General features: G+C 42.7%; 1 protein-coding gene across 1 annotated transcript in view; it reads right to left on the bottom strand.

The window, feature by feature from the left end:
• HACD2 (3-hydroxyacyl-CoA dehydratase 2) overlaps positions 1-24873 on the bottom strand; it is a 97242-nt gene that overhangs the window by 7135 nt on the left and 65234 nt on the right. The window contains exons 5-6 of the mRNA XM_037051464.1: positions 5566-5687; positions 2096-2274 (exon numbers count right to left, since the gene is read on the bottom strand). Of these exons, the coding sequence (XP_036907359.1) occupies positions 2096-2274; positions 5566-5687 (301 nt within the window). The remainder of the gene's footprint in view (positions 1-2095; positions 2275-5565; positions 5688-24873) is intronic.

Genomic DNA, 24873 nt, shown 5'->3' with positions numbered 1-24873 from the left:
ACCAGGCCAAATTCTCTTAACAAAAGTTGGCTAAAAAAGGAAGGGGGAAGGAACTGAGGTATAGAAAGCAAACTTTTTGAGAAATCTGCTTAACTCTCTAAAAGACAGTAGGCTGGGAGGTCTATATTTTTTCTTCTGGCTCTTTTAAAGCCGAGAAGGAAACCCTCAGAGAATGAGGCTTGTTTTCCTTCAGGAATCCGTCCGTGCCTGACCAGGCCCCTCCTCGGTGTCACGAGGTCGGCGGGCAGAGGAAGAGACTGGGAGGCGCACACAGCCTCGGTCGCCCAGAGAGCCGTCTGGGGACAGAGACCTGCCTTCTGAGACAGACTGGAGATCCTGCGTCAGCCCTCAGGTTTCTGTCACCGTGGCGGCGTGACAGAAACCTGAGGGCTGACAGTGGTTGGATTTCATGAAACCCTCCTTGACCCTTTCCCAGTCACTCAAAATGGCACCCATCTTCTATGTAATCAAGAACTTATGTTGAATTAAAATAAATCTTGTGGTGCCCCCTGACTAGGATAATGTGTTATTCCAGTGTGGCAAGACTGCAGCTAAGAATTGTTGCTCTAGAGACTTGAAGATGAAACTCATGGAACAGTATTAGAAAGGTAAGAAAACTGTTAAGTTAATTTTTGTTACTTAAATTTTTAGACTCTTCCATATTTATCTGTTTGGCAATCAACTACATTTTACATTTGAGAGATGACCTTTAGCCCCCATGGTCTCAGCACCAGAGAGGAGGGCCTGGTAACTAATACAGAGTGGGAAATGAATCACGAAGCAGAGTTGAGTCCGAGATAAACATTCACATGAAATCTGGATATAGTGGGGTTTTTTTAAACTACTCATGGATTATACTTTTTATCTCTATTTTCTCAACTTAGTTTAGTACTCTTTTTAAAAAAGATTTTCTTTTTTAGAGAGAAAGGACAGAAGGGAGAAAGAAAGGGAGGGAAACATTGATGTGAGAGAGAAACACTGAGTGGCTGCCTCTCACACGCCCCCAAATAGGGACCTGGCCCACAACCCAGGCATGTGTCCTGACTGGGAATCAAACTGGCAATCTTTTGGTTCACAGGCCCGCTTTCAATCCACTGAGCCTCACCAGCTAGGGATGGAAGTAGGGTTTTTTCACAATGCATGCAATACAGTTTCCCACAGAAGGACACACTCATGTTGCTCCTGATTGTTAGGAAGATTCATAAGGTCCATGCTGTAGGCGGAAGGAAAGCCCAACCCTCTTATCGGAGTTTTACCTGAGGTGTAGAGGAGAATGTGGCACCTTATAGGCTAAAATGGCATTCAGAGCCATAATGGCTAGGGGAATAGCTAAAGGAGAAGAAAGAAACACATGTTCTTGGGTAGAAGAAGGGCCTTTTGGAGATGTGAAAGCCAACCACAGGATTTCAAATGAACATCAGAATTCAAGAAAAGGCCTCAGCAAACAGGACTCATCTCACAGAAACCTCAGGCACACATTTTTCGGTCTGTCATCAAGTGGGCAGACAGGCACGTGGATTACGCAGCGCGGCCCTGCAGCAGGACCTCTGAACACTGGACGCCACCCTGAAGGGAACACTGTGTTCCGTTCAGATGGTGTGAGTGCTTGCTTCTAAACCAGAAAAGAGGAGGTATAGAAAAAAAATGAATTAATCTATTTTATTTTGTTATTTGTTTCCAGTTAACTATTGATTCCTTAAAAATGAAATAACTGTCCATTTTGATACAGTAAAGATGCAAAAAAATCTCTTTACAATGTTTTTCCAATGCCATTAATAAGCAGTTTTTGAGAAACAGAAAAAGTCAAGGTGAGGCTTTAATAGCTGTTTTTGGTTTTCCACTCAGTGCTTTTCCCCAATAGACAGTTACCTACCCTGGTATTCACTGTTTCAAACCCACACACACTGAGAAGGGCTGCATTTTGGCAGCTATACTGAGAACGATTCATCTTTCTACAATGACTACCAGAGACAATTCCTAATAAACTACGTTTATATTTACCTGGATGTGGTGTAAAAACAACCAAAGGCTTTTACCTCTAGCTATTGTAGAGCCTACTTTTAAAACATAAACCTACGTACAACAGTTTACTTACTCGGAATGTAGGAGATCATTATCAGAATCAGGAATGCGTAATAGTCAAAGGAGAAGTTGTACTTGTTCGGTAGGCTGATGGAGTACAGGCCCGCCTGTCTGACGAAAGGCAGAGCCGCGTATATCGTGAGCAGCTCTCCTGACACCCCCATTGGGTACAGAACAATGAAAAGTGTGTACCTGAAACAAGACAAGAGTGCTCATTACTGAGCTTTTTCAGTTTCAAGAAACTGAAATTGGCTTCTAATCAATACCACCCTTCTAATGAATACCTCTCTTTAGAAAACTATCATCTATACATTTTCCTGTTTACCCACTGTTTAAGTTCAGGTTTTACAAGGCAGTTTTTGGAAGGGGCCTATAGCAGGTATGTTTCTGAATGTTCTAAAATAAAATAAATGTGTTCGGTCAGACTCAAAATTTGATCTGACTCAATAAATGACTCTTCAAAACAACTCCCTAAAATCACTAAGGTGACGCCAAATTTGGTAAAGCAGGGGCACTGAGGCATGGTTTACACTGGCACTGCCTATGTGGTGGTAGTGGGGACGGCGCTTTTGCAGAGGTGGCGGGAGGAATTCCTAATGACGAACGCCAGTACATCTGTAGTTAGAAGAGAACATAGCAGGCTCAATGTGTGTTCACTGCTACAATCAGTCAGATGTCTGTACATGCTATGGTGAGGCTAAAATGCTGTCGTGTATGCTAATTTTAAAAACATTAAAAATTCATAATAGTTTTTGGTCATTATATAATTTTTCAATGGAAAAAAACCTATAATTACTATCACATGGGAGAACCCACACAATTTCTTTCACTTTAAAAGAAATTCTTGCCTCTGCTGGTGTGGCTCAATGGATTGAGTGCTGGCCTGCAAACCAAAAGGTCACCAGTTGGGTGCATGTGAGACGCGACTGGTTAATAATATATCTCTTGCACATTGGTGTTTCTCTCCCTTTCTTTCACCCTACCTTCCTTTCTTTCTAAAAGTAAACAAATAAAAACTTTTTTAAAAGAAAAGAAATTCTCTATGTTTCCAAAAGAACACAGAGAGAAGTTCATCTCATGGAATGAACTGGAAGTCATTTTGAAGTATAGGTATTGCTAAAAAACCACCAGCCCAGATTTTAAAAAGCCTTTGGCTACAGTGTTATTTATAATAGTCAAGATATGGAAACAACATAAGTGTGCACTGAAAGGTAAACAGAAAATTATATATATATATACAATAAAACATTACTCAGCCAACAGAAAATAATAAAATCTTGTCATTTGTGATGGGCGGCCCTAGAGGATATTATGCGAAGCATGTGTCAGACAGAGAAGGACAAGTACCAAGCGATTTTGCTTGCATGTGGAATCTAAAAAACAGAACAAATGAACACACAAAGCAAAGAAGAAACAGACTCACGGACTCAGAAAATACACTGATGGCTCCCAGAGGGGACAGGAGCAGGAGGATTGGGTGCAAAGGGTGTCACAGTGTGCAGCCCAGGGAAGGTATTTGATGGTATTGGAACAGTGACAGGTAATGAATTTCATTGCATCAATCACTTTGTAAGGTATATAAATAGCTGGAAAAGTCTGTGGTACGCCTGAAATGCATATATAACACAGGGCCCAGCACAAATAACACCTCCCCCCATAGTGTCACACTCAAGCACACCATGTGACATTTTAGGTGAAATATTCAAATTAAAACTATACTCTGGCTGGTGTAGCTCAGTGGATTGAGCACGGGCCTGCGAACCACATGATCGTGGTTCGATTCCCAGTCAGGGCACATGCCTGAGTTGCAGGCCAGTTCCCAGGAGGGAACTCACGAGAAGCAACCATACATTGATATTTCTCTCCTTCTCTCCTTCCCTTCCCCTCTAAAGATAAATAAACAAAAATCTTCAAAAAAAACCCAAAACAAACCCCCCCCAAACCCTATAAATTACTACACCCACATTATTACCCTACCAACCACACTCAAGTGGGCCGTACTTCTGCTGGACCCTGTAGTGTATGTCAACTATACTTTAACAATAAAAATAAAATGTCTTTGGCTGTTTGTGGCTAACAGCAAGCACTGGGCTTCCAAATCCCAGGTACAGGAACTGTGCTAAGAACTCTGTGACAATGAAAGGAGACATGTTCCCTGTTGCCAGCCTCAGCCACACTAAGGAGGAAGGTGGAAAGAAAGAATTTCCTATAGGCCACGGAAAACAAGGAACAAAAGAATCATTCTCCAAGAGTAAAGTCAAGGCTTGGCCAATAAAATTTCCCTATAGCTGGGATAGACAGTGTTCACTGTTCACCCCTGCCTGGGTTGGTTAGAAACTGCTATATTTTCCCCATTCTTCCCTTTTCCCTCATAAAAATGCTTATTGAGAAAGAAGAAAGAAACAAAAAAACAAAGGAAGAAAAGAGAGTCCATATACTTGAAATGTTGCAGACAACTGGTCTGTCTCTAATTTAATCATCAAACTTATAAATTGTATAGGAACCCATCTTCCTTCTATGAAATGAGGCTTTTGGGCCCCAAGGATAATTTTGCTTCTTTTGCTTTTTCAATCCTCCCCTAGTCTTCTTCTTTTTAAAGATTTTATTTTAATTATTTTTAAACAGATGGGAAGGGAGAGAGAAAGGGAGGGAGAGAAACATCCATGTGCAGTTGCCTTTCACGTGCCCCCTACTGGGGACCTGGCTGCAGTGCAGGCATGTGCCCTGACTGGGGGTCAAACCAGTGACCCTTTGGTTTGCAGGCCACGCTCAGTCAACTGAGCTACACCAGCCAGTGAATCAGGGGGTGGCTGGTTCCATTCCCAGTCAGGGCACATGCCTGCATTTTGGGCACATTGGGGGGTTCATCAGAGGCAACCACACATTGATGTTTCCTTCTCTTTCTTCCTCCCTCCCCCTCTCTAAAAAGAAATAAATAAAAATAAGAAAACTACTTACAACTATCTCATGGATTACTTCAGATAAAGAGATGAACTGTCAGTCTTTTATACAATTCATAATAAATATTACTGTAAAAATAATCAAAGTAAATAAACTGATAATAAGCTAAATAGCCTTCTAAGGTTTGCTATTAATTAGAAACTAATTTAAATGTCATAACTTGTTGGCAAAATTGAGAATACGAGAATTGGACTTAGTTCAAAAAGCCATCATAACGGCAGAAGCTCGTCAATAAAATTTGACATGGACAAAAAGGTGACGTTACATCAGATCTCCACTGAGATTTGAATATAATGGAAGAGAATTGATTCAATAGAAATAACAAGCATAAAGAAATTTAAACAGTATTTCTATAATCAAAATTAAGTTGAGTTTCTTACCCTGACGAGATCTACAGACCAGATATCTACCCAACCCTATCTCGTACAATTTTATTCTGAGGAACTTAAGAGGCGGTATTTAGACAACATCGCAGTGACGGATCATTTCAAACGTTAGTCTTCACGCCCTGTGCTTCTTTACCTGGCCCATTTGATGAGGTAAGGCAGATGGTTTAAGAGACTGAATGTATAAAAGGAGTAACGGATAATTTCCGTGATTGTCCAGGCAATAACAAACAGAAGGACACTGTCTTCACTCTGTACCTAAAGGAAAAGGAAAACAAAAGCAAATGCATAAAACATTTTAACAAAAAGCACTCCCAGTGTGCAGCCTGGAGGCCCTCTCCCTCCCCTGTCCAGTACAGAGCCGGAAGATTAGTGTGTGGGCGCGTCCTGGTCTCTGTCCTCAGCGGCCACAGCACAGACAGAGCCTGCCACACAAAGGGCCACATTCTGTGACGACGACCGTGGAGACAGCCAAGTGGGAAGACCAAGTGAGGGGGGCCCAGCTCACTGATGCGTGACAGGCCCAGGACTGGGGATTATGTGAGCTGTTAGCCACAAAAAGAAACTAACATGATGAATGAGTGTCACTGGCCAGCCTCACACGGAGACTGTGAATGTGAGCAGTGGTCAGTGGGAGCCAAGAGGGGTTAGAGCTGAATGACAGACGGGCAAACTGGTGGGAAGCTTGGATCCACTAACCAGAATTTTAATTTGATGCCCAAGACAACTAGAAACCTGAGGAAATTTCAAGAAAGGGGCATGGAATGATTAAAACACAATGGAAGATGAAGCCAATTTGCGGGGCAGTTTAAAATTAAGCGGGGAAGAGCGAGAGGCCATCTAAGCGGCGAGGCCCATTTACTCTCTCCCCCTGGTGGCTTCTTCCCCCAGATGAGCCCTGGTTTAACTCAAGAATTACAGAGGCTCCCATGCTGATCACAACACGTAGCTGAAGCCAGAAGAGCTTTGGAGTTCCTGACCTCCTATGAAATTGTTTTCATGTAGAAAAAAACAATAAACTTTTAAAAGAGTCCCTTAGGTGTTTTTTGTTTTGTTTTTTTTTTAAAGAGATGTTCTTACCAGATGCCTCAGACCACAAATCTTGCATGAAAATCTATTATTGTGGTTTTAACACCTCCGTCCGACCCACCCCAGCTAGGTCTGCCATGGTCCTCGGTGCTTGACAACCAGTGATGAGAAACAACCCGGCACCGCAATTCACTAAAGTTTCCTCGCATCCAAAAAGGGCAGTCAGAGTTGGATGTGACTAAGAAATTCCACTGAGTAAATGAAACACATTTTAATTACAAGATGGACCTTATGTCTTTGCTCCTAACACCTGATACAACAAAGGTACAGCTCTCTAACATTAACTCTCGCTTCCTTGTATTTGCAATGTTAATCGTTTTCAGCACTTACATGCTTCCTTAGAAAGTGAACATGGAGTGATCCACCTACACAGTGAAATAAGTAGTCATTTACATACCTATTAACTGAATAGTTCTGACAAAGAATTTCATAAATGTAGAGCGACTGTTCTCTAAAAATAAGAAGTGTACAGTGTCAAGAGCAAGTGTACTTTGTTTTCCTGGTGCTCTCACGTTGGCCACAGTAAAGGGAAAGCCAACGCCGCTAACGCGCCCCTGTGTCAGTTTTCAGTCTGTCCCCAAACCCTTGCTTAACAACCGTCTCTACTAAAGTACGATTTCAAAGCACACTTTGCTTTTCTGATGTATATTGAAATCCTCCTCCTCTTAAGTAGATACATTTTTATAGCTATGGGCTGAGCCTTGCTTAAGGATCTTCGGATTATAATATTTTGCACTATAAATGTTTTGAAAACTGGGAGTGTGCTTTATTCATCTTTTGATTCCCAAAAGCACTTTATGCTTTTCACAAGTAGGAGCTCATAAACATTTGTGAAGCAAATGAACTCAATCCTATTCCCTGCTTTTTGATACTTGAGAGCCGCTCCTATGTGGTCTCAGTGAGTGACCTTCAAGGAGACAAACACAAACCCCCAAACCTCCCACTCCGATCCAGCCTGGAGGTGTATCTGACTGACCCCCACCTCCACCCCTGTTAGTCTTAAACTACAATAATTTTAACAAACCCAGACCCAGGACAGGTGTGAAGCAGTCTGCTTCCACAGGCCAGCTACAAAGACCATGTCATCATTTTGAAAAGACTGAGGATGGGGGAAATGCCCATTTGTACAAATGGTACCTTCAGATCAATGACAAGTGGGACACATTAAGAAGGATTTGGGTAAAGTCAGACATCAAGTTTATCTGATTTGCAGATATTCACCCATTAACACAAAACAGGGGCGGAATGTAATGAGTTAAAACAGTAAAATCAATGAAACCCAAACACATATTCGTACACCGACATTAATAGCGGCATTATTCATGACAGCCAAAAGGTGGAAACAACACTATGTCCATCGACAGTTGAAGTAATAAATGAAATATGGTGTATACATACAATGGAATTTAATTCATCCCTAAAAAGTAAGGTCATTCTAATGCTAGGACATGGATGAACTTTGAACATACTAATAAAGTAAGCCATTCACAAAAGGACAAATACTGTACCATTCCACTCACGTGGTACTCAAATTCAGAGAGAAAGTAGGGGCAGGAGGTTGCCGAGGGCTGGGCTGGGAGGGAATAGGGAGCGATCGTTCCGAGAACGTGGAGTTTCAGTGTGGGAAGATGAAAAAAGTTCCGGGGATGCTTGGTGGTGATGGCTACAGAGCAGCAGAATGTACTTAACGCAACTGAAGCATGGATTTAAAAATGACTAAGATGTAAATTTTATGTTATGTATATTTTACCACAAAAAAAATATGTAAAAACCCAGCAAGATCAAATCTAACAAGGCCAAATGTAAAACAGCGTGAGTCAGCAACAACACAGTGACTGCAGTACGACTTAAGAATGTAAGAAACACCGAGCTTCTGGTGAACCATAAGCTTCATATATGCCAACAGGATGTAGGTGGCTGTTCAAATCAACCGAGCAAGCGACCAATATTTGGCTATGCTAAGAATCTCATCCCAATTACTCTCTCCTAGATAGATTAGACCCCACCCAATCTATTCAGAACGAGGTCAGGGTCCTGACAAAGATCCTGCACTAGCAGAGTTGACTATAAAACACAAAAAAGGAAACCATGCACGATAGGTGTAAGGACAGGAGACTAATGGAAAAACTAACAGGGAGTAAAATGCCTGGTTCAAAAGAAGGAAGACTATGGAACAAACCAGTTGACGAACAAATAGGCTGCCTCGTGAGGCCGTGGCTGCTGCTCTCTGGGAAAGGGGTGCACACGTGGAACCGGCGTCAAACTGGCCCTCACTCATTTCCTTACATGAGCTAGATCTCTTTTAGTTGGAAAGAAAAATGGGTAGACACTTTAATCATCCTTATAAATAATTTTCCTTTATCAAAGTAGGCAGGAGAGGAAGGGATAAACAGGAGGAGTCCCCGCACCCCCTCCGTCTCAACAGTGAGCTCTCCGGGGTCCGGGCCTCATCTCAGCGGCTTCCTCAGCCCTCGCCCAGGTCTGGACACAAGGAACAGACCGGATCAATGCCCTTCACTTGAGTCGCTCCTCTGCTCCCCTCCCTTCCCCCTTTGCTTTCCCTTCTCTCTCTGACAGCAGGCGCTGGGGACATTTTCCAAAGGGAGGGGAGCCCCTTTTATCAAGGGTCACTGACGTGGAGAAAAGAACAGACAGGTAGCCTTCCGGAAGTGAAAACAAAGCCAGTTTAGTTTTGGAGAGGTTTTTTGAGGGGAGTAACATTATAAAAACTTCAATTCAGCTGCTTTTTGAATTAAGAACAAGAAACATGTAATTTTATTAATTTTCAAGAATAAGAGGTTTATTATGTCCACACAAAGATTTTCACTGAAATGTTCATAGCAATGTTACCTGTAACAGCCGAAAGATAAAACGACCCAAATGCCCAGCAACTGGGGAATGGATAGGCCAAATGGGATACACGTCCATCCAACAGAACATGACAGTGAGTCAGCAACACAAAGGAAACGCTGGCACACGCTGGCACACAGACGGGCCTCAGGAACACCACACTGAGTGGAAAAAGCCAAATGCAAAAGACTACCATTTGCATGATTTCATGTATATAAAATACCTAGAAAAGACAAATCTAGAGACTTAATAGATGCAAGTGGCCCGGGGCTGGAAGTAGGAATGGGAGTGACTTTTGAAGGGCACGAGGGATCACAGCGTGGTGATGGGCGTATTCTAAAACTGGATTATGGTGATGGTTATAAACTTGGAAAATCTACTAAAAGCCATTAAACTGAATGCTTACGATGGGTGAATTTTATAGTATATACATTCTGCCTCCAATAAGCTGTTAAATGCATATTAGTGCCTTTTAAAGGAAAAGGGGGAAAGGATTTAGCAGGTTTACAAAGGACAAGAGGGGATGAAAGGGCAGGTTTAGGCTAGGTTGCCAAAAATGTCAGGGAGAAGCCATATTTGGAAGATGCATACCCACGACTGCGGTGCAAACGGGGCCGTGGGCACGGCAGCCCTGCCCAGCGGGAAGTCCTTCTCTGCCTGGTACAGTAAGCTGCATGCTGGACCCTCCAGGCTAAAGCCAGCAGGTTTCTGCCCCTGCTCTCCAGCAAGGGAGGAGGTGCTGGGTGTGGGTGGCTTGTGTAATTTAGCCAAGGGAGTTTACATAAAAATTCAAGCAGGAGAAACAAACAAGTGTAAGAGAAAAACCTTTACACACAAATAGCATCATATGTTTGACTTCAAAAGGCTTAGGGAGTGTCAGTACATGAAAAGCTGTCATTTTTATTACACTCAAAGAAAAACAGATGGTGCCACCTAAGAAAATCACTATTGTAGAAACTATTCTTCTTAGTGTTTTGGAACCTGCTGCTTATCACTCTGGTTATTGCAAAAAAAAAATCCCCTGATCATGCTTTATGTAAGTATTCCTTCCTCTTCTTCTTTTTTAAAAATATTTTTTAAATTTATTTTTAGAGACAGGGAAATGAAGGAGAAAGAGTGGGAGAGAAACACCAGTACGTGGTTGCCTCTTGTGTCCCCTACTGGGGACCTGGTCTGCAACCCAGGCATGTGCCCTGACTGGGAATTGAACCGGCAACCCTTTGCTTCACAGGCCCATGCTCAATCCACTGAGCTACACCAGCCAGAGCTCCTCTTCTTTTTTAAAAAATTATTTAAAAGAAATCTTCATCTGAAGACATGCTTATTTATTTTATTAAGAGAAGGGTGAGAGAGAAAGAGAGAAACATTGATTGGATGCTTCCTCTATGCACCCTGGCTGGGGATTGAACCTGCAACTTAGGTGTATGCCCTGACCAGGAACTGAACTTGCAAACTTTTGGTGTACAGGATGATGCTACAACCAATTGGACCAACTGGCCAGGGCTTCTTTCCTCTTCTTAATAACCCTTTCATTCGTGAAGCAAAGGAATTTTGGTAAAATCAAAGAAGCGAGTACTAGAGTAGAGTCTGTTCTTGGCAAAACTGTGAAGGGTATGTTTACCTTAGTCTGTTCTGGCTGTCATAACAACACATAGACTGGGTGGCTTAAACAGCAGAAATGTATTTTCTTAGTTTCAGAGGCTGAAGTCCAAGGTTGGGGTGCCAGGGCACTTGGTTCCTGGTGAGGCCCCTCTTCCTGATTTGCAGCAGGCTGCCTTATCACTATGTTCTCCCATGGCCGGGAGGAAGACAGGGAGCTCTCTAAGGTCTCTCCTGGGAGGGCACTAGTGCCCACAACCTCATCTAAGCCTAACCACCTCCCACTCTGGCCAGTGTGGCTCAGTGTGTTGGAGCATCTTCTGGGAGACTGAAAGGTTGCGGGTTCCATCCCTAGTCAGGGCACATGCCTTCCCTTCCCCTCTTTAAAACCAATCAATAAAAAAAAAAAAAGGAAAGTGTAAACCTAATCACCTCCCAAAGGCCCGTCTCCAAATACTATGACATCGGGGCCCAGGGGTTCCACACATGAACTGAAGGGGACACAATCCAGCCCATGGCAACATTTGAGACCAGGTATCAGCAAACTTTTCCCCATAAGACCAAAAGAGCATATATTTTAGGCTATGTGTCTTATGTAGTCCTTGTCACTTATTCTTCTTTGTTGTTTTCACACCCTTTAAAGATATAAAACCAATGAACAGTGCAGACTGGACTGGACTCAGGCCAACCCCTGTTCTAGATCCGCCCGGCCAGCCAGCTTTCCCTTCCTGTTCACTCCTGCACACGCCGCTCTCAGGCTTCCCTTCCGTGTGCGCGTGCTGCTGGGGTGGGGGGTGGGTGTTGGGTGCGGGGCGAGCAGTGTGTCTATCACCCGTAGACACTGACCACAGGAAGTACTCCTGTGAGAACACGGACAGGCAAGTTTTCATGTTATGTGACCTTAACATCTCAGCAATCTTTTGTTTATGATAAAATATACGTAACATAAAATTGATCACTTAACCATTTTTAAGTGTATAAATAGGTGGCATTAAGTACATTCGCCATGATGTGTAGCCATTACACCCGTCCATTTTGAGAACTTTTTCATCACCCTGAACAAAACACACGCATTAAATAACGTGCCCGCTTCTCGCTTCCTCTGGCCCCTGATACCTACTACTCTAGTCTCAGTCTTGAAGAACCTGCTTCTCATTTAGGTGTAATCATACAATATGTGTGTTTCTGCGTCCGGTTTACTTCATTTAGCATAATGCTTTCAAGGTTCATCCACGTTGTAGGCTGTACCAGAATTTCCTTTCTTTTTAAGGCTGAATAATAGTATCCCATTGTATGCAGATACTACATTTTGTTTGTCCACCCATCTCATGGGTGTTTGGGCTGCTTCCCCCTTTCGGCTGGTATGAACAGTGCTGCTATGAACATGGGTGCACAGGTATCTGTCTTATACCTGTTTTCAATTCTTTTGGTGCACACCATGAGTGGAATTCCTAGATTGTATGGTGATTCTAGGTTTGACTTTTTGAGCAACTGCCAAAATTTTCCACAGTGGCTGCACCATCTTGCATTCTTGCCAACAGTAACAAGGGTTTCAGTCTCTTCACACCTTCACTACAACTCATTCTACTTCTGGCTGGACTGCAGCCCTCTCGTGAGTCTAAAGTGGTGCTGCGGTTTGGATACACACCTCCCTGGTGGTTAGTGATGTTGAGCATATTTTCATCTTCTGACTGGCCATCTGTGTATCTTTTTTTGAGAAATGTCCATGCAAGTTCTTTGCCTATTTTTAATCATTTAAAAAATCTCTTTTTAATAATTATGGTGACAACAGCAATAAAAATGCTATCTAGTAGTTACTGAACTCTTACTATATGCCAACGACTTTATTTGCTACAATGAACTCACACTTCACAGATGAGAAAAGAGAGCTTACAGAAGTTTGAACTGAGGTTGTACCCCGGCACTGAATAGTTCTCAGTTTTCTTCTTGGTTTTCAGGTCTTAAACACACATGTGTACACATGCACCCACACTCCCCACCCTGCTGTTATGGAGAGAGCATGTCTCTTGTGAAATTAAGAAACCTTCTAAGCAACCTGTATACAAGAGTCTGGAGAACAGATGAGGTAAATGTGGCCATTTTCTGGTACCAGGAAAGACATTAGTTCTTCAAAAAATGTGACCCATTGCTGAAGAGGGATCACTGGGTAGAACTGGGGATGCCAGAATGACTGAGTGGAACTTGCTCACTGAGTGGGATTGAGGAAAGTATCAAAATTACATACAGGTCATTGCTGTCCAGAGGCATATTTAATATGTCCATGAAATGACTTTTAGTTGTTAATTGACTGACCCAAGACAGAATTCAACCTAAGAACTCAGTACCAATGCCAATAAATTCCCTAAAGTTAGTGTGAATCTTTTTCCTTGAGCCCTGCTTTGCCAATAATCTTCACTGTTTTTTTTTTCTTTTAAGCCCTGTTTTATATCATGGGTTTAACTTATTGTCAAGACCACTAAAAATCTACCTCAAAGTTTGTTTCTGTTTTCTATCTCTGCTATGCAGAACCTAAAATACAAAATAAATGATATCAAACTATACTTACAAGGCCACTGTCATCAAAACAGTCTGGTACTAGAGTAAGAACAGATACATAGACCAATGGAACAGAATAGAGAGCCCAGAAATAAACTCATGTCTTACGGTCAATTAATATTTGACAAAGGGGACAGGAGCACACAATGGAGTAAAAATAGCCTCTTCAACAAATGGTTCTGGGAGAACTGGACTGATGTATGTAAAAATGAAATTAGACCATCATCTTACACCATATACCACAATAAACTCAAAATGAATAAAAGACTTAAATATAAGCTGGGATACCATAAAAGTCCTAGAGGAAAAACATAAGCAGTAAAATTTCAGATATCCCATATAGCAATATTTTGGCTGATATATCTCCCAGGGCAAGGGAAATAAAGGAAAAATAAACAAATGGGACTACATCAAATTAAAAGGCTTCTGCACGGCTAAAGAAAACATCAGCAAAATAAAAAGGGAACCAACCTTATGGGAGAACATATTTGCCAATGATACATTGGACAGGGTTTTGATCTCCAAAATATATAAAGAACTGATACGACTCAACACCAGGAAGACAAACAATCCAATTAAAAGAATGGACCCGAATAGACCCTTCTCCAAGGAGGACATACAGATGACCCATAGATATGAAAAACTACTCAGCATCACCAGTCATCAGAGAGATACAAATTAAAACCACAATGAGATATCACCTCATACCTCTCAGAAGGGCCATCACTAATACATCTACAAATAACAAGTGCTGGTGAAAACGTGGAGAAAAAGAATCCCCAGTGCACTGTTGGTGGGAATGCAGACTGGTGTAGCTGCTGTGGAAAACAGTATGGGATTCCCTCAAAAAATTAAAAATAGAACTGCCTTATGACTCAGCAACTCCACTGCTGGGAATATACTCTAAGAATCCCGAAACACTAATGCAAAAGAGCTTATGCTCCCCTGTGTTCCTAGCAGTGATATTTACAATAGACAGTGTTGGAAACAGCCTAACTGCCCACCAATAGATGAATGGATTAAAAAACTGTGGTACACTTATATAATGTGATACTACACAGCAGAAAAAAAAGAAGGAACTCCTACCCTTTGCAACAGCATGGACAAAACTGGAGAGCATTATATTAAGAGAAATAAGCCAGTTGTTGAAAGACAAATACCATATGATCTCACTTACAAGAGGAATCTAATGCACAAAATAAGCTAATAAGCAACACAGAACCACAGGCATGGAAACATGGAAGAGACGGAGAGTGACTGGGGGGAAGGGGGTAACGGTGAAAGGAAGGGGGAGGTACTGGACAAAGAACATGTATGAATGACCTATGGACACAGACAATGGTGTGGGGATAGGCTGTGGGGGTGGGGGTGGGCTGGACAGAGGAGGGCAAAGGGGGAAAAATTGGGACAACCGTAATAGAAAAATTGGGACAACTGTAATAGATTAAAAAATAAAGGAAAAAGAGAAACAATACCTTCCAAGGCAAGCCTCTGGTTTTTCAGAGAAGCGATCATCCCAAACGTCTCAAATATGTCTTTGGGTGGGTGTTAAGATTCTCCGAAGTGCCTCTTTCCCTTCCCCTCATGGAGCAGTTAGCACAGCAGCTGGAAGCTCAAGGTAATAGGAAGGCTGGGGAGCATGTGGGTCTGTGGGCCTGCAGGCCAAAGAGATGGTGATGTGAGGGAAGGCCTAGGGGGCTACCCTCAGGTGAGAACCAGAGACCTAGCAATTGAGGAGGAGGAGGTGAGTGACACAGAGGTGATGGGTAGAAGGGATGACTAGTGGGGTGGGGAAATCAGTTATGTGGAGGAAATAAGTAAATGAACAAATAAACCAATATATGGTTAAGAAATGGACTTCTTACTGTTGGAGACGATCTCTACAAAATGGACGGGAAAATCCCGAGGTGCTGGATGGTAATTGGAGGATTGGTATACTCAAGATTATTTATATACACACAGGTCTATGAATAGTTCTAGATGTAATGTATATGAGTACATATGTATGTATAATATGTGTGTATATATGTACATATATACACACATATGTATATCCTAGCTTTCTCTATTGAGAGAATAAGCAATAATATTTCAGTAGCAAGGAGCACGTCAACCTCACTGCACAGTTGAGGTTCCTAGATATTGCCCTCAACTAAGAGAAACCAGGCTCCTTGGAAAAATGGCCGACTCCAGGCCTGGAGCAGGTGAAGTACAAGATGAGGCTAGAAATCTTTCTTGTCAGAAAGTAAGCAAATACTCATCAAATGATGGCGACAAGTCAAAAGGACAAGGAGAAAGGCCTCCCACTGGCCAAATCACAATTTTAGCATCGAAGTAAATCACAACCCACTAGATTATATAAAAATTAATGAGTCCAAGTTGATGTAAATGAAATGAACAAGTGGGAAAAGGGAAAGCTATTCTTTATAGCAGGACACCAACTGACACATGTAAAAGAAATGGCGGAGATGGAGAATCACCATGTGGTAACCATCAGAGGTGGCTGATACAGGCAGGAGTCATTCCCACAAAATACAAATCAACAACAGGAGGAAAACAGTGGCTTAGGGTGGAGCAGGCTGGCAGACACAATTAGGAGCGGGTGGTCAGGGCCAACATCACCAGGGGTCGGTGGGTGGCATGGCACTGCCATCTCACACGCCGCCCTGAGAGGGGCGTGACGCCATTCCCGCGTGGCATTCCTGTCAAGAGTCTGTGGCTTCACCTAGTTACGAGGGAACCCTGGGCGGATCTAGGTTGAGGATCACTACAGAAATTAAGGCCTTTGCTCTTTACAACTGTCAAGGACGTGAGAGACAGCAAGGTTACGAAGCTCTTCCAGAAGGATGGGTCTGTGCCACTCAAATGTGACACACCTGTGGCAGGAGTACCACTGCAACCAGCTGCTCCTTTCTCCTAGTGCTCACGTAATACCTGGAGTATAAGAGACACTAAGTGAATACGTGCTATTCTGGAAAGAAAAAAAAAAGACGGTCTGGCTAGTTGGTAAAACCTGAATGGGGACTGTTGTATCAATGTCAGCCTCCTGCCTGGAGCAGACTGTCGGAGACACGGACAGCGGCCTTCAGGGTGACAGGACGGCAGGCACAGCTGGCTTTCAAGGTTCAGAATGAGACGAATGATAACCGGTGCATCAATGTAGAAGAGCAGGCCACAGGACAAACGCAGTGACAAGCCAGCAGTGGGGGGACCTGAGTGATGGGAATACGGGAGTTTTTTGTATGTTCTGGTGACTTTTCTGTCCATTTGAACTTATCTCAAAAAGCCATTCAGACACTAAGCACCCCCCCGTGGGCAAACGCAGCCATCATCTTGTATCTAGATGCATTGTTTTTGACATGAAGTCTCCGAATCTCTTGGAAGAGCCGTGCTATGTAACCTCAAAACGCACATTAGAACATCTATAACAAAACACAGAAATAAGAGCACATGAAGAGAGGGTAACTTGAGAAAGAGTAACAGGTTTAATGCTGACCCTCGATTTGTACCAACACTACTATTATCTCGGTAAACAGTACCCTGAGGGAAGGTCTGTGAAACTGCTTGGAGGAGGGGTTAGCTTAGGTACAAGGCACTATCAAAGTTTTAATAAATGCCTTAGATTAAGGTAGTAGTGATTATGGTAATAATCAATGCCCTTACCAGGGCTAATTATTCCTTAAGTGTCATAAAGGTAATTATGTATACATTTTCACCTGTTAACTGTAAAACTATTTTAATAAGTACAAAAACCATTCATTTCTATGTGAAAAGTCATTATATCTGTTTTAAACCTTGGGATATAGAAAATTCAAAACACCCTAATTTGTCACTAACATTTTTTTTTGGAAAGACTAGGTTACATCACAGCTAGTATGTAGCTCCCATTGACTAAGCACTTCCGAAGTGTCAGACACTGTTCTGAGTGCTTTATATGTATTTATTCACTGAGTCCCCAAGACCCCTCGTGAGTTCCGAAACTGGAACCATTCCTCAGGAACTGCAACAGGCTAGTGAGGACGCTCAGCTGGGGCAGCTGAGGTGTGACATGTGGTCCCCGCACCCTGTCCTTCCTCTGCCTTATCAGTTATCCCACCGTGTGGTATTACTGTCTGTCTGTTTTTGCTCCTGTGCTACGCTGGAGCCCTGTGAGGGCAGCACTCATGAAGTTCCTTTTTCATGTATCCTAGTGCTTAGCACAATACCCAGAGCATAGATGATACTGAACAGATATTTGCTGAGTGAATGAGAATGAGTCAGTGGATAGATGACCCACCTGCAGTCTGAGCCGTGCACGGTTGGAGCGGCCTTGGGTAAGCAGGGCAGCTCCCCAGTGAGAGCAAGGCCAAGGCCAAGGATCTCAGAGCTGATGCCCGTTGTGAATTCCGCTGAGGGCTTGGGCTGGAGAGCAGGACATTTCTGACCACAATCCTGGCCCTTCCTAAAATTTTATTAAGCTTTTTGAACAAAAATGTAACTCATTTAGTTCTCTTAAGAGATTTCATCTTTGATAAGAAAGAAATTGAAATGTAAGAAATATTGACATGCGGTGGTTTTTTTTAAAAAAAGGATGTTTGGATCAGTATTAGTATTTTGACATGACAATTCATAATTAATATTTATTAAAAGTCCATGACAGGGTACATGGGAAACAAACCAAAAAATACAATTCCTTTTTTTATGAAAAATGTGAGTTACATATTTTTAAGGAGGAAAAAATGTGCATCTACATAGATTTTTAAAAAATCTATAATGACAAAGAAAACTGGCTGCAAAATTCTCTTTATTACAACACAATAACTGTGGACTATTTTTTGACCTAGTTAAATGCTTTGGACTACCAAAACAACTCTTGGTCCTGAAATCAACTTTTCTGAACATGCGACGAGAAAGCTGTATGGCGCGCAATCCACAAACAATGCTCAATCAGTTCTACATTTACAACCAAGTCAGACATGCAGATCCGAATGCTAAACTGTTCCTGTTAGTCCAAGTTTAATGTTTCCAGCCCATTTCCTAAAAAACAAGATGTAAGGGTGGAAGGCTCCTCAACAAGCCTGGCCAGTTACCGCATCTCTCCTCCAGCCAGTGAGACCTCCAGTCTGCACGTTCTGACGGAAGGTACCTACTCTCTCTGACTCTCAGCCTCCTCCACGGACTCAGAGAGGATAAGCGTGGCCGTTGTAGACTTAGGAAGACATATCAAGAGCTTAGCAAAGTGCTAGCCATTTAATAAATGGCAGTTATTCCATGAAAAGAAAAATTCAACTCAACAAATATTTATTAAGTTCCTACTATGTATGCCAGGCAATGCTCTTACACAATACAGGCTGCTGGCTGTCTCTATGGCTTAAAAAGCAAAATAATATTTTGTTTTGCTTTTTGTTGTTGAAGAGTCACCGTCTCTCCCTCTTCTTGAGGGTTAATAATATCCTTCTAGCAGCTTTAGGATGTCTGTGCATCTCACCAGCTGCTAGCCTTTCCCAGTATTCTTCCTGAGTTCTATTTGATCATCTCACTTTCAAAGAGCATGTTATTAACTAAAAAGTTTTCATGCAACTGTTTCTTTCAATGCAGCTCAAGCATGGAGATCCCACCAGAATGAGATCATATTTAGTCCCAATCTTCATCACATTGTTTAATCCAGTCTAGGATCACAGGAACAGGTTACTGTGGCCCCAGGGGGAGGACTGGGCATACTCAGCCCACAGTCTGTGCCCCCGAACCTCCAAATACAGTATCACAATATGCCCACCCAGCACAATAGGTCAATCATGTGTCCAGAGGTCATGGTCACACATGTAACTGACATGTCAAAAGGACATGAAAATGGTCACGTATATGTGAAACATCATGGTTCTTTCTGTTCTATTACGACAGGTTAATAATCGCAGAAATCTCAGTAGGACAGGAAATAGAAACAAAGGCTATGCACACCGTCTCCTGGAGCAGAAGTATTAACGCAGTGGCCCACGGTCCTGGCCCACCAGGGTTTTCTTTGGGCATGTCCAGTGCTTTAAAAATATTTGATCCCAATTTTAAAATAGGGAGAGTCCGTGTTTAAGAAAAAAAAATTGGATTTCTGCCTTTTCTTTAAAAAATTCAGACTGTATAACCCTGGGTGCATTTGGCACTTGTTGGTTCTCACGCAATGGCACATGCACCCTCTGGTCACAGTTTCTCCCAAGCTTTCAAAGCCCATCTGTGTGACAGATGCCTGTTGCTAGGTGATGGCCTCTGCTATAGGTGGCAAAGTGCCACACAAATGTAACATTTGAAAAATTAAAGTTTGAAAATTCCTAAGATATTATTTAAAAGTTTGGTTAGTTTGATTAGTTTTTACATGTGAGGCTCTGAACATACTTTTCTTTGAGGGGATGGCCTCAACAAAAGATCGCTTAAACCTGGTCCAACAAGGCAGCACCAACGCTGAAGACAAAAGAGGCATAATTTCTAGGTCTTTGGTTACTCGGGTAATTTCTTGCCAGGGAAAAATAAAGTAAAAGGGAGAAGATGCCAAAACTCATCCTGTAAACACAAGCGTTTGTAGTAGCAATCTGAAGAGAACAAAATTCTTTAATGCGTCAAGCTTAACCGTTAGTTATCGCCCCCCCCCCCAAATGCAGCGCTCACTCTCGGCATGCGTCCACACATGCGCACTGAGTCACGTCTTACACATTCCTGAACGGCACCAGGGCTTCGCTTCAGACTTGGAAAGGGTCCTCCTCTGGAAAATGCAGACAACTTAGTAACATACTTTATTTTATCCACAATGCAGCACAACTTGTAATGAAACTTTCCTGACTACATCGGGCCTCTTCATATGGGTGAGTAAAAAAGGTTACTGAACCCTCTTCCTGGAAAAAACTTTATAGGTTCCCCTTGCACAAGAGCAGGGAGAATGTGATGATTTCTTCAAGATTCCCAAAGAGGCCAGGTACCCGCTGCATTCACCGTGCAGACCACCTGTCAGGAAGGTGAGTAGACTCGTACTCTTGTCCATGTACGAGAGTAATGGACAAGAGTTAATTTAATTAAGCTGTGATACTCCATATTCATGCTTAAAGTTGTATTTGAAAAGCTACAGTACATAACGAACCAATCTGGCAAAGGAACAGGTAATTGAAGAGAGCTCCTCCTGCCGCATATTGCAAATTTTCAAGTGAATATTAATGAACAATTTAAAATGCCATTCAGGGTACTGTGGGGCACACGTGTTTAAAAACAGTTTATAGGTAATGATCTTTAACTTTCACTGACTTTGCTGACATATGTTAGCAATGCTCATGAGGCTTGTCCATCTTCTCACTTTCACAGTGTGAAATGAGAATCTCTGAGCTCATTAGGATAACAATGTTGAATATTATTCTATGGTATCTTTTAACCAGGTAAGAGAGCAAAGGCCTGTGAAAGACTTTTCAACAAGGGTAAACCTGGGGACATGTTGCCATGGCGGGCCCACTGCAGATGCCAGGCTGGGGGCCTCTGAAGGGCCCCTGGGATGTGGTCTCAGCCTTGCCGGCCCATCACCTGCTGCCCCTGCAGACGACACTACCACCACGCTGTTTCCCACACCCGAAATTAGGATCTTTAAAAATGATTTTACTTATTTATTTTTAGAGAGAGGGGAAGGGAGGGAGAAAGAGAGGGAGAGAAATATCAATGTGTGGTTGCCTTTCACGTGGCCCCCACTGGGGACCTGGCCCGCAACCCAGGCATGTGCCCTGACTGGGAATCAAACCAGTGACCCTTTGGTTGGCAGCCCACGCTCAATCCACTGAGCTACAGCAGCTAGGGCTGAAATTAGGATTTTTGTAACAATTTAATCTAGGGTACTAGAAACACCCCCAGAACACAGCGTACCAAGTATACCATACAAATTTGCTTTGACCTTTTGATTTCTTTCTTTCTTTTTTTAAAAGATTTTATTCATTTTTAGAGAGAAGGGAAGGGAGGGAGAAAGAAGCAGAGAAACACTGATGCACGAGAGATGTGAGAAAGGAGCATCTTGCACGCCCCCAACCAGGGAGCTGGCCCCCATCCCACGTGTGTCCTGACCAGAAACCAGACTGGCGACCTTTTGGTTCAAAGGCTGACACTCAATCCATTTATCCACACCAGCCTGGGCTACCTTCTGATTTCTTAGAAAAATCATACAGTCATGTATATATGAGATAAAACACATGAAACCTAATTGATTCAAATCAAGAGAATGGTAAATATCACATTGAACACTAGACATCGGCAGCTGCACTGCCCAAGGGTGACCTTCAATCACATGACGCTATTTTAAAAAATAAAATAAATGAAATGAAAACGCAGGCCCTCATTCATACTAACCTCATTTCAGGGGTTCAGCATGCGTTCATATACAGCAAGCAGCACTGTACTGAACAGCACGGAGGAGAACACTCCTACAACTGCGGAAAGTCCTACTGGACAGAGCTGGGAGATGGAACACTAGAAAAATTTGGTAAGGAACGTGTTTCACCACTACATAGTACCAAAAAGTTATTATTGTTCTGACTTGAAATAAATGGCTTCAATACGCATCTTAATTCATTTCACCTTCAAACCACAGATGAAAACTGGTTTAAATGCCAGAAGTCACTACTGGTAACTCACCACTGAGGACACACCTTGACTGCACGGTTCTGGGGAACAGAGCCCCCCCCCCCTCAACTGTTATCCTGCATCCAAGCTGATGACATACGATAAAGCTGAAACCAAGGCTCCCAGCAGGCAAATCTCATGTGCTTATCTGGGAAACTATTTCACACCCAATGTAACAATTTTTTCCTTCCTTCCTTCACTCTCATTCCTTTTCTGTGACAGTTTCCAAATGCCAAAAGTCGAGCACCTGCATTAATCTCAGGACTGCAAGCAGCCAGATCTGTCTGTCAACAGGCTTCCTACTATTTGTAAGTACTAGCAATACATACAGATGATACCCAATGGTACAGAAACATCTCATCCTTGAAGATGATGTGTTCCAACAAGAAATATCTGTCAGAAATTTCATGATAAAAAATAGGATTAAAGTAGGAAACACTACCGATGCATCTAGAATGTTAATTAAATGAGGGGGGAACAACAATATTTAAAAAGACTAACTGAGCTGTAAAGTGCTCTGGAAAACCTAAAATTTGGAAGTTCTGCAGCAAAGGGAAGAGAAACCAACAGTGCTCAAGGCTGAATGGACCTGGCATTGCCAGGACAGTCCAGACTGGGGTAAGCTGGGCAGGTTTGCCCTGGCCTCCCCTCTGGGGAGAGGTTGCCCCAAATGAAGGTGACTGTGCAATGCTCTGGGGAGGGTGCTGGGTACAACTGCTCTCTCATAACGGGACTGACAACAGGAATGGTGGGTGTCAGATTTTGCTCTTGGGGCAACAGAGCAAAAGAAAAGGTTCTAAGAAGCTTTAGGAAGGGGTACCGGGACAGAGTCACCATGAGGAGCAGAGCCCAGAAGAGACAAAGATTAACTTTGAAGACAAATGAAATCGATTTCCTGATTTTGTGGAATAAATCTAGTCAACTACAGGGAGGGGAGAAAACCAGGCTTATAGTTGTTTCTATGGAAAACAATACAATAATTAATTAATAAGAATACAAGAATAAACTTTTGCATACTCACAACTGTAAACCTACTTTTCCACACTCTGTATTAAATGACAGTGGGTGTGATGCTCTGCGGGAAGCGGTGGTAACAGTGGATTGCATGGTTTGAGATGTGCATTGTTTTTGCTTTTCAACGAAACTGACTTAGTTTCCAAAGAACAGTAGTAGAATATATTTTGAACAAAGGAGCCCCAGTGGGGTTTTTTGAGGGCCACAAAAGAACTAAGACGATGGGAGCTAGATGCAATATGCTCTGTCAGAAATGAGCCTACAGTGACATAAAAAGATCTAAATATTTTCCAATATTTTGAAATAAACTCTTCATATATAACTTAAGAAAGTGTTGGAAAGGGATCGATAGAAACACAGTAAGATAAAAGTGGATAATCTGATTTTGCCAAAACCACCCATGCAAAAGATAGGCAATGGCAAAACAAGCCATCCAGCTGTGAGGATAGTAGCCACCGTTGAGTGTCCGTGGAGAGTGACACCGAAGTGCCACAGCACTGGACTAGGCGTTGTCTCGGGGTTGGCAGCGCCTGATTAACAATCACACAATGAGGTTTTCTACCTTTAAGAGAGATGCTAGTTTTAAAAGTGAAGGTGATGCAAATCCACCTACAGAAATATTTAAAATAGAAAGTAAGGGAATAAATGGAATAGAGTAGAGAATTTTAGACATTCAGCATTTGATGGGGCCAAAAGATACTGAGCACATGCCTGCAGCCTTTGCTACCTGTGGAGAGGGCGGTGGGCGAGAAGACTTCCGGTCCAAGCACAATACCTGAGGAGGGACGATGTGCCCCAGACACGGTGCTTCGGCTCCTCGTCTTGAGGATGAGACGATGAGACACCCTTCCTGCCTCGATGAAAGGCCATGTTCACGGATTCCCATTTGGGATGGGCGTGTGCAGCGCAGGACAAATGCTAACAAGAAAAGCAGCCTCGGGAGGCGGCAGAAGCACAAGCGAACTGCGAGCCCCGCCAGAGGACCCAGAAGAACCTGCCAGGCAACCAAAACAGGAACAGGAGTGTGACATATCCTAAGTCATACTTAGGATATGACTTGACTGGGTACTTAAACTTTCACGAGAGTGAAAAAGAAGAGGAAAGGAAGAAGAGAAGTGTTCCATTTATGAAGGACGCAGCATTCCTCCCGAAGTGAAACTGCTTTATAAGGGATTTCAGAAGCTGCTTGGCAAAAAGTTACATGCTAGAGACCCTGGTTTCTCTAAAGCAGTGAAAACACTGCTTGCTGTGTTTTCAATATATTTTTCTCACTTAAGCTTCATAAAAAGCTGTGACATAAGCAGGACAGATATCAGTATTACCACTTTACAGATACTAAAAGCACAACTCAGGAAGCTAAAGTGCTGTCCTAAGATAAATGTCAAAATCAACACTTCTGAACCCCTTGCAGAAGTTACGGATAAACCTCCACGTTCTAGAATACTGAGTTCAAATCAGATAGAATGTAATAAAATTGTCCAAGGAAGGTGACATCTCTGGAGAAGCCCCAGAAAGAGAGACGGCTGCACAGTATTTCCTCGTGTGGCAGTGACCTAAACAATCTGCCTGGTGGCCTTGGCCTGGCAGCAGGGAGCTCCTGCCCAGGACAGCGTTCTTCCAGCGAGGGGGGGGCCCCACCCCGAAGTGAAGCAGCTGGATTTCTTATGCCTTTCTCTTAAAATCAAAGTTAGCTTTGTTTCTTCAATGTCATGATTTCAGATCT

The sequence above is a fragment of the Sturnira hondurensis genome, unplaced genomic scaffold (genome assembly GCF_014824575.4).
Source record: "Sturnira hondurensis isolate 20B ecotype Veracruz unplaced genomic scaffold, ASM1482457v3 Scaffold0007222, whole genome shotgun sequence".
NCBI lineage: Eukaryota > Metazoa > Chordata > Mammalia > Chiroptera > Phyllostomidae > Sturnira > Sturnira hondurensis.
The sequence above is the reverse complement of the archived record's forward strand: the minus strand, read 5'-3'. Positions and strand labels throughout refer to the sequence as shown.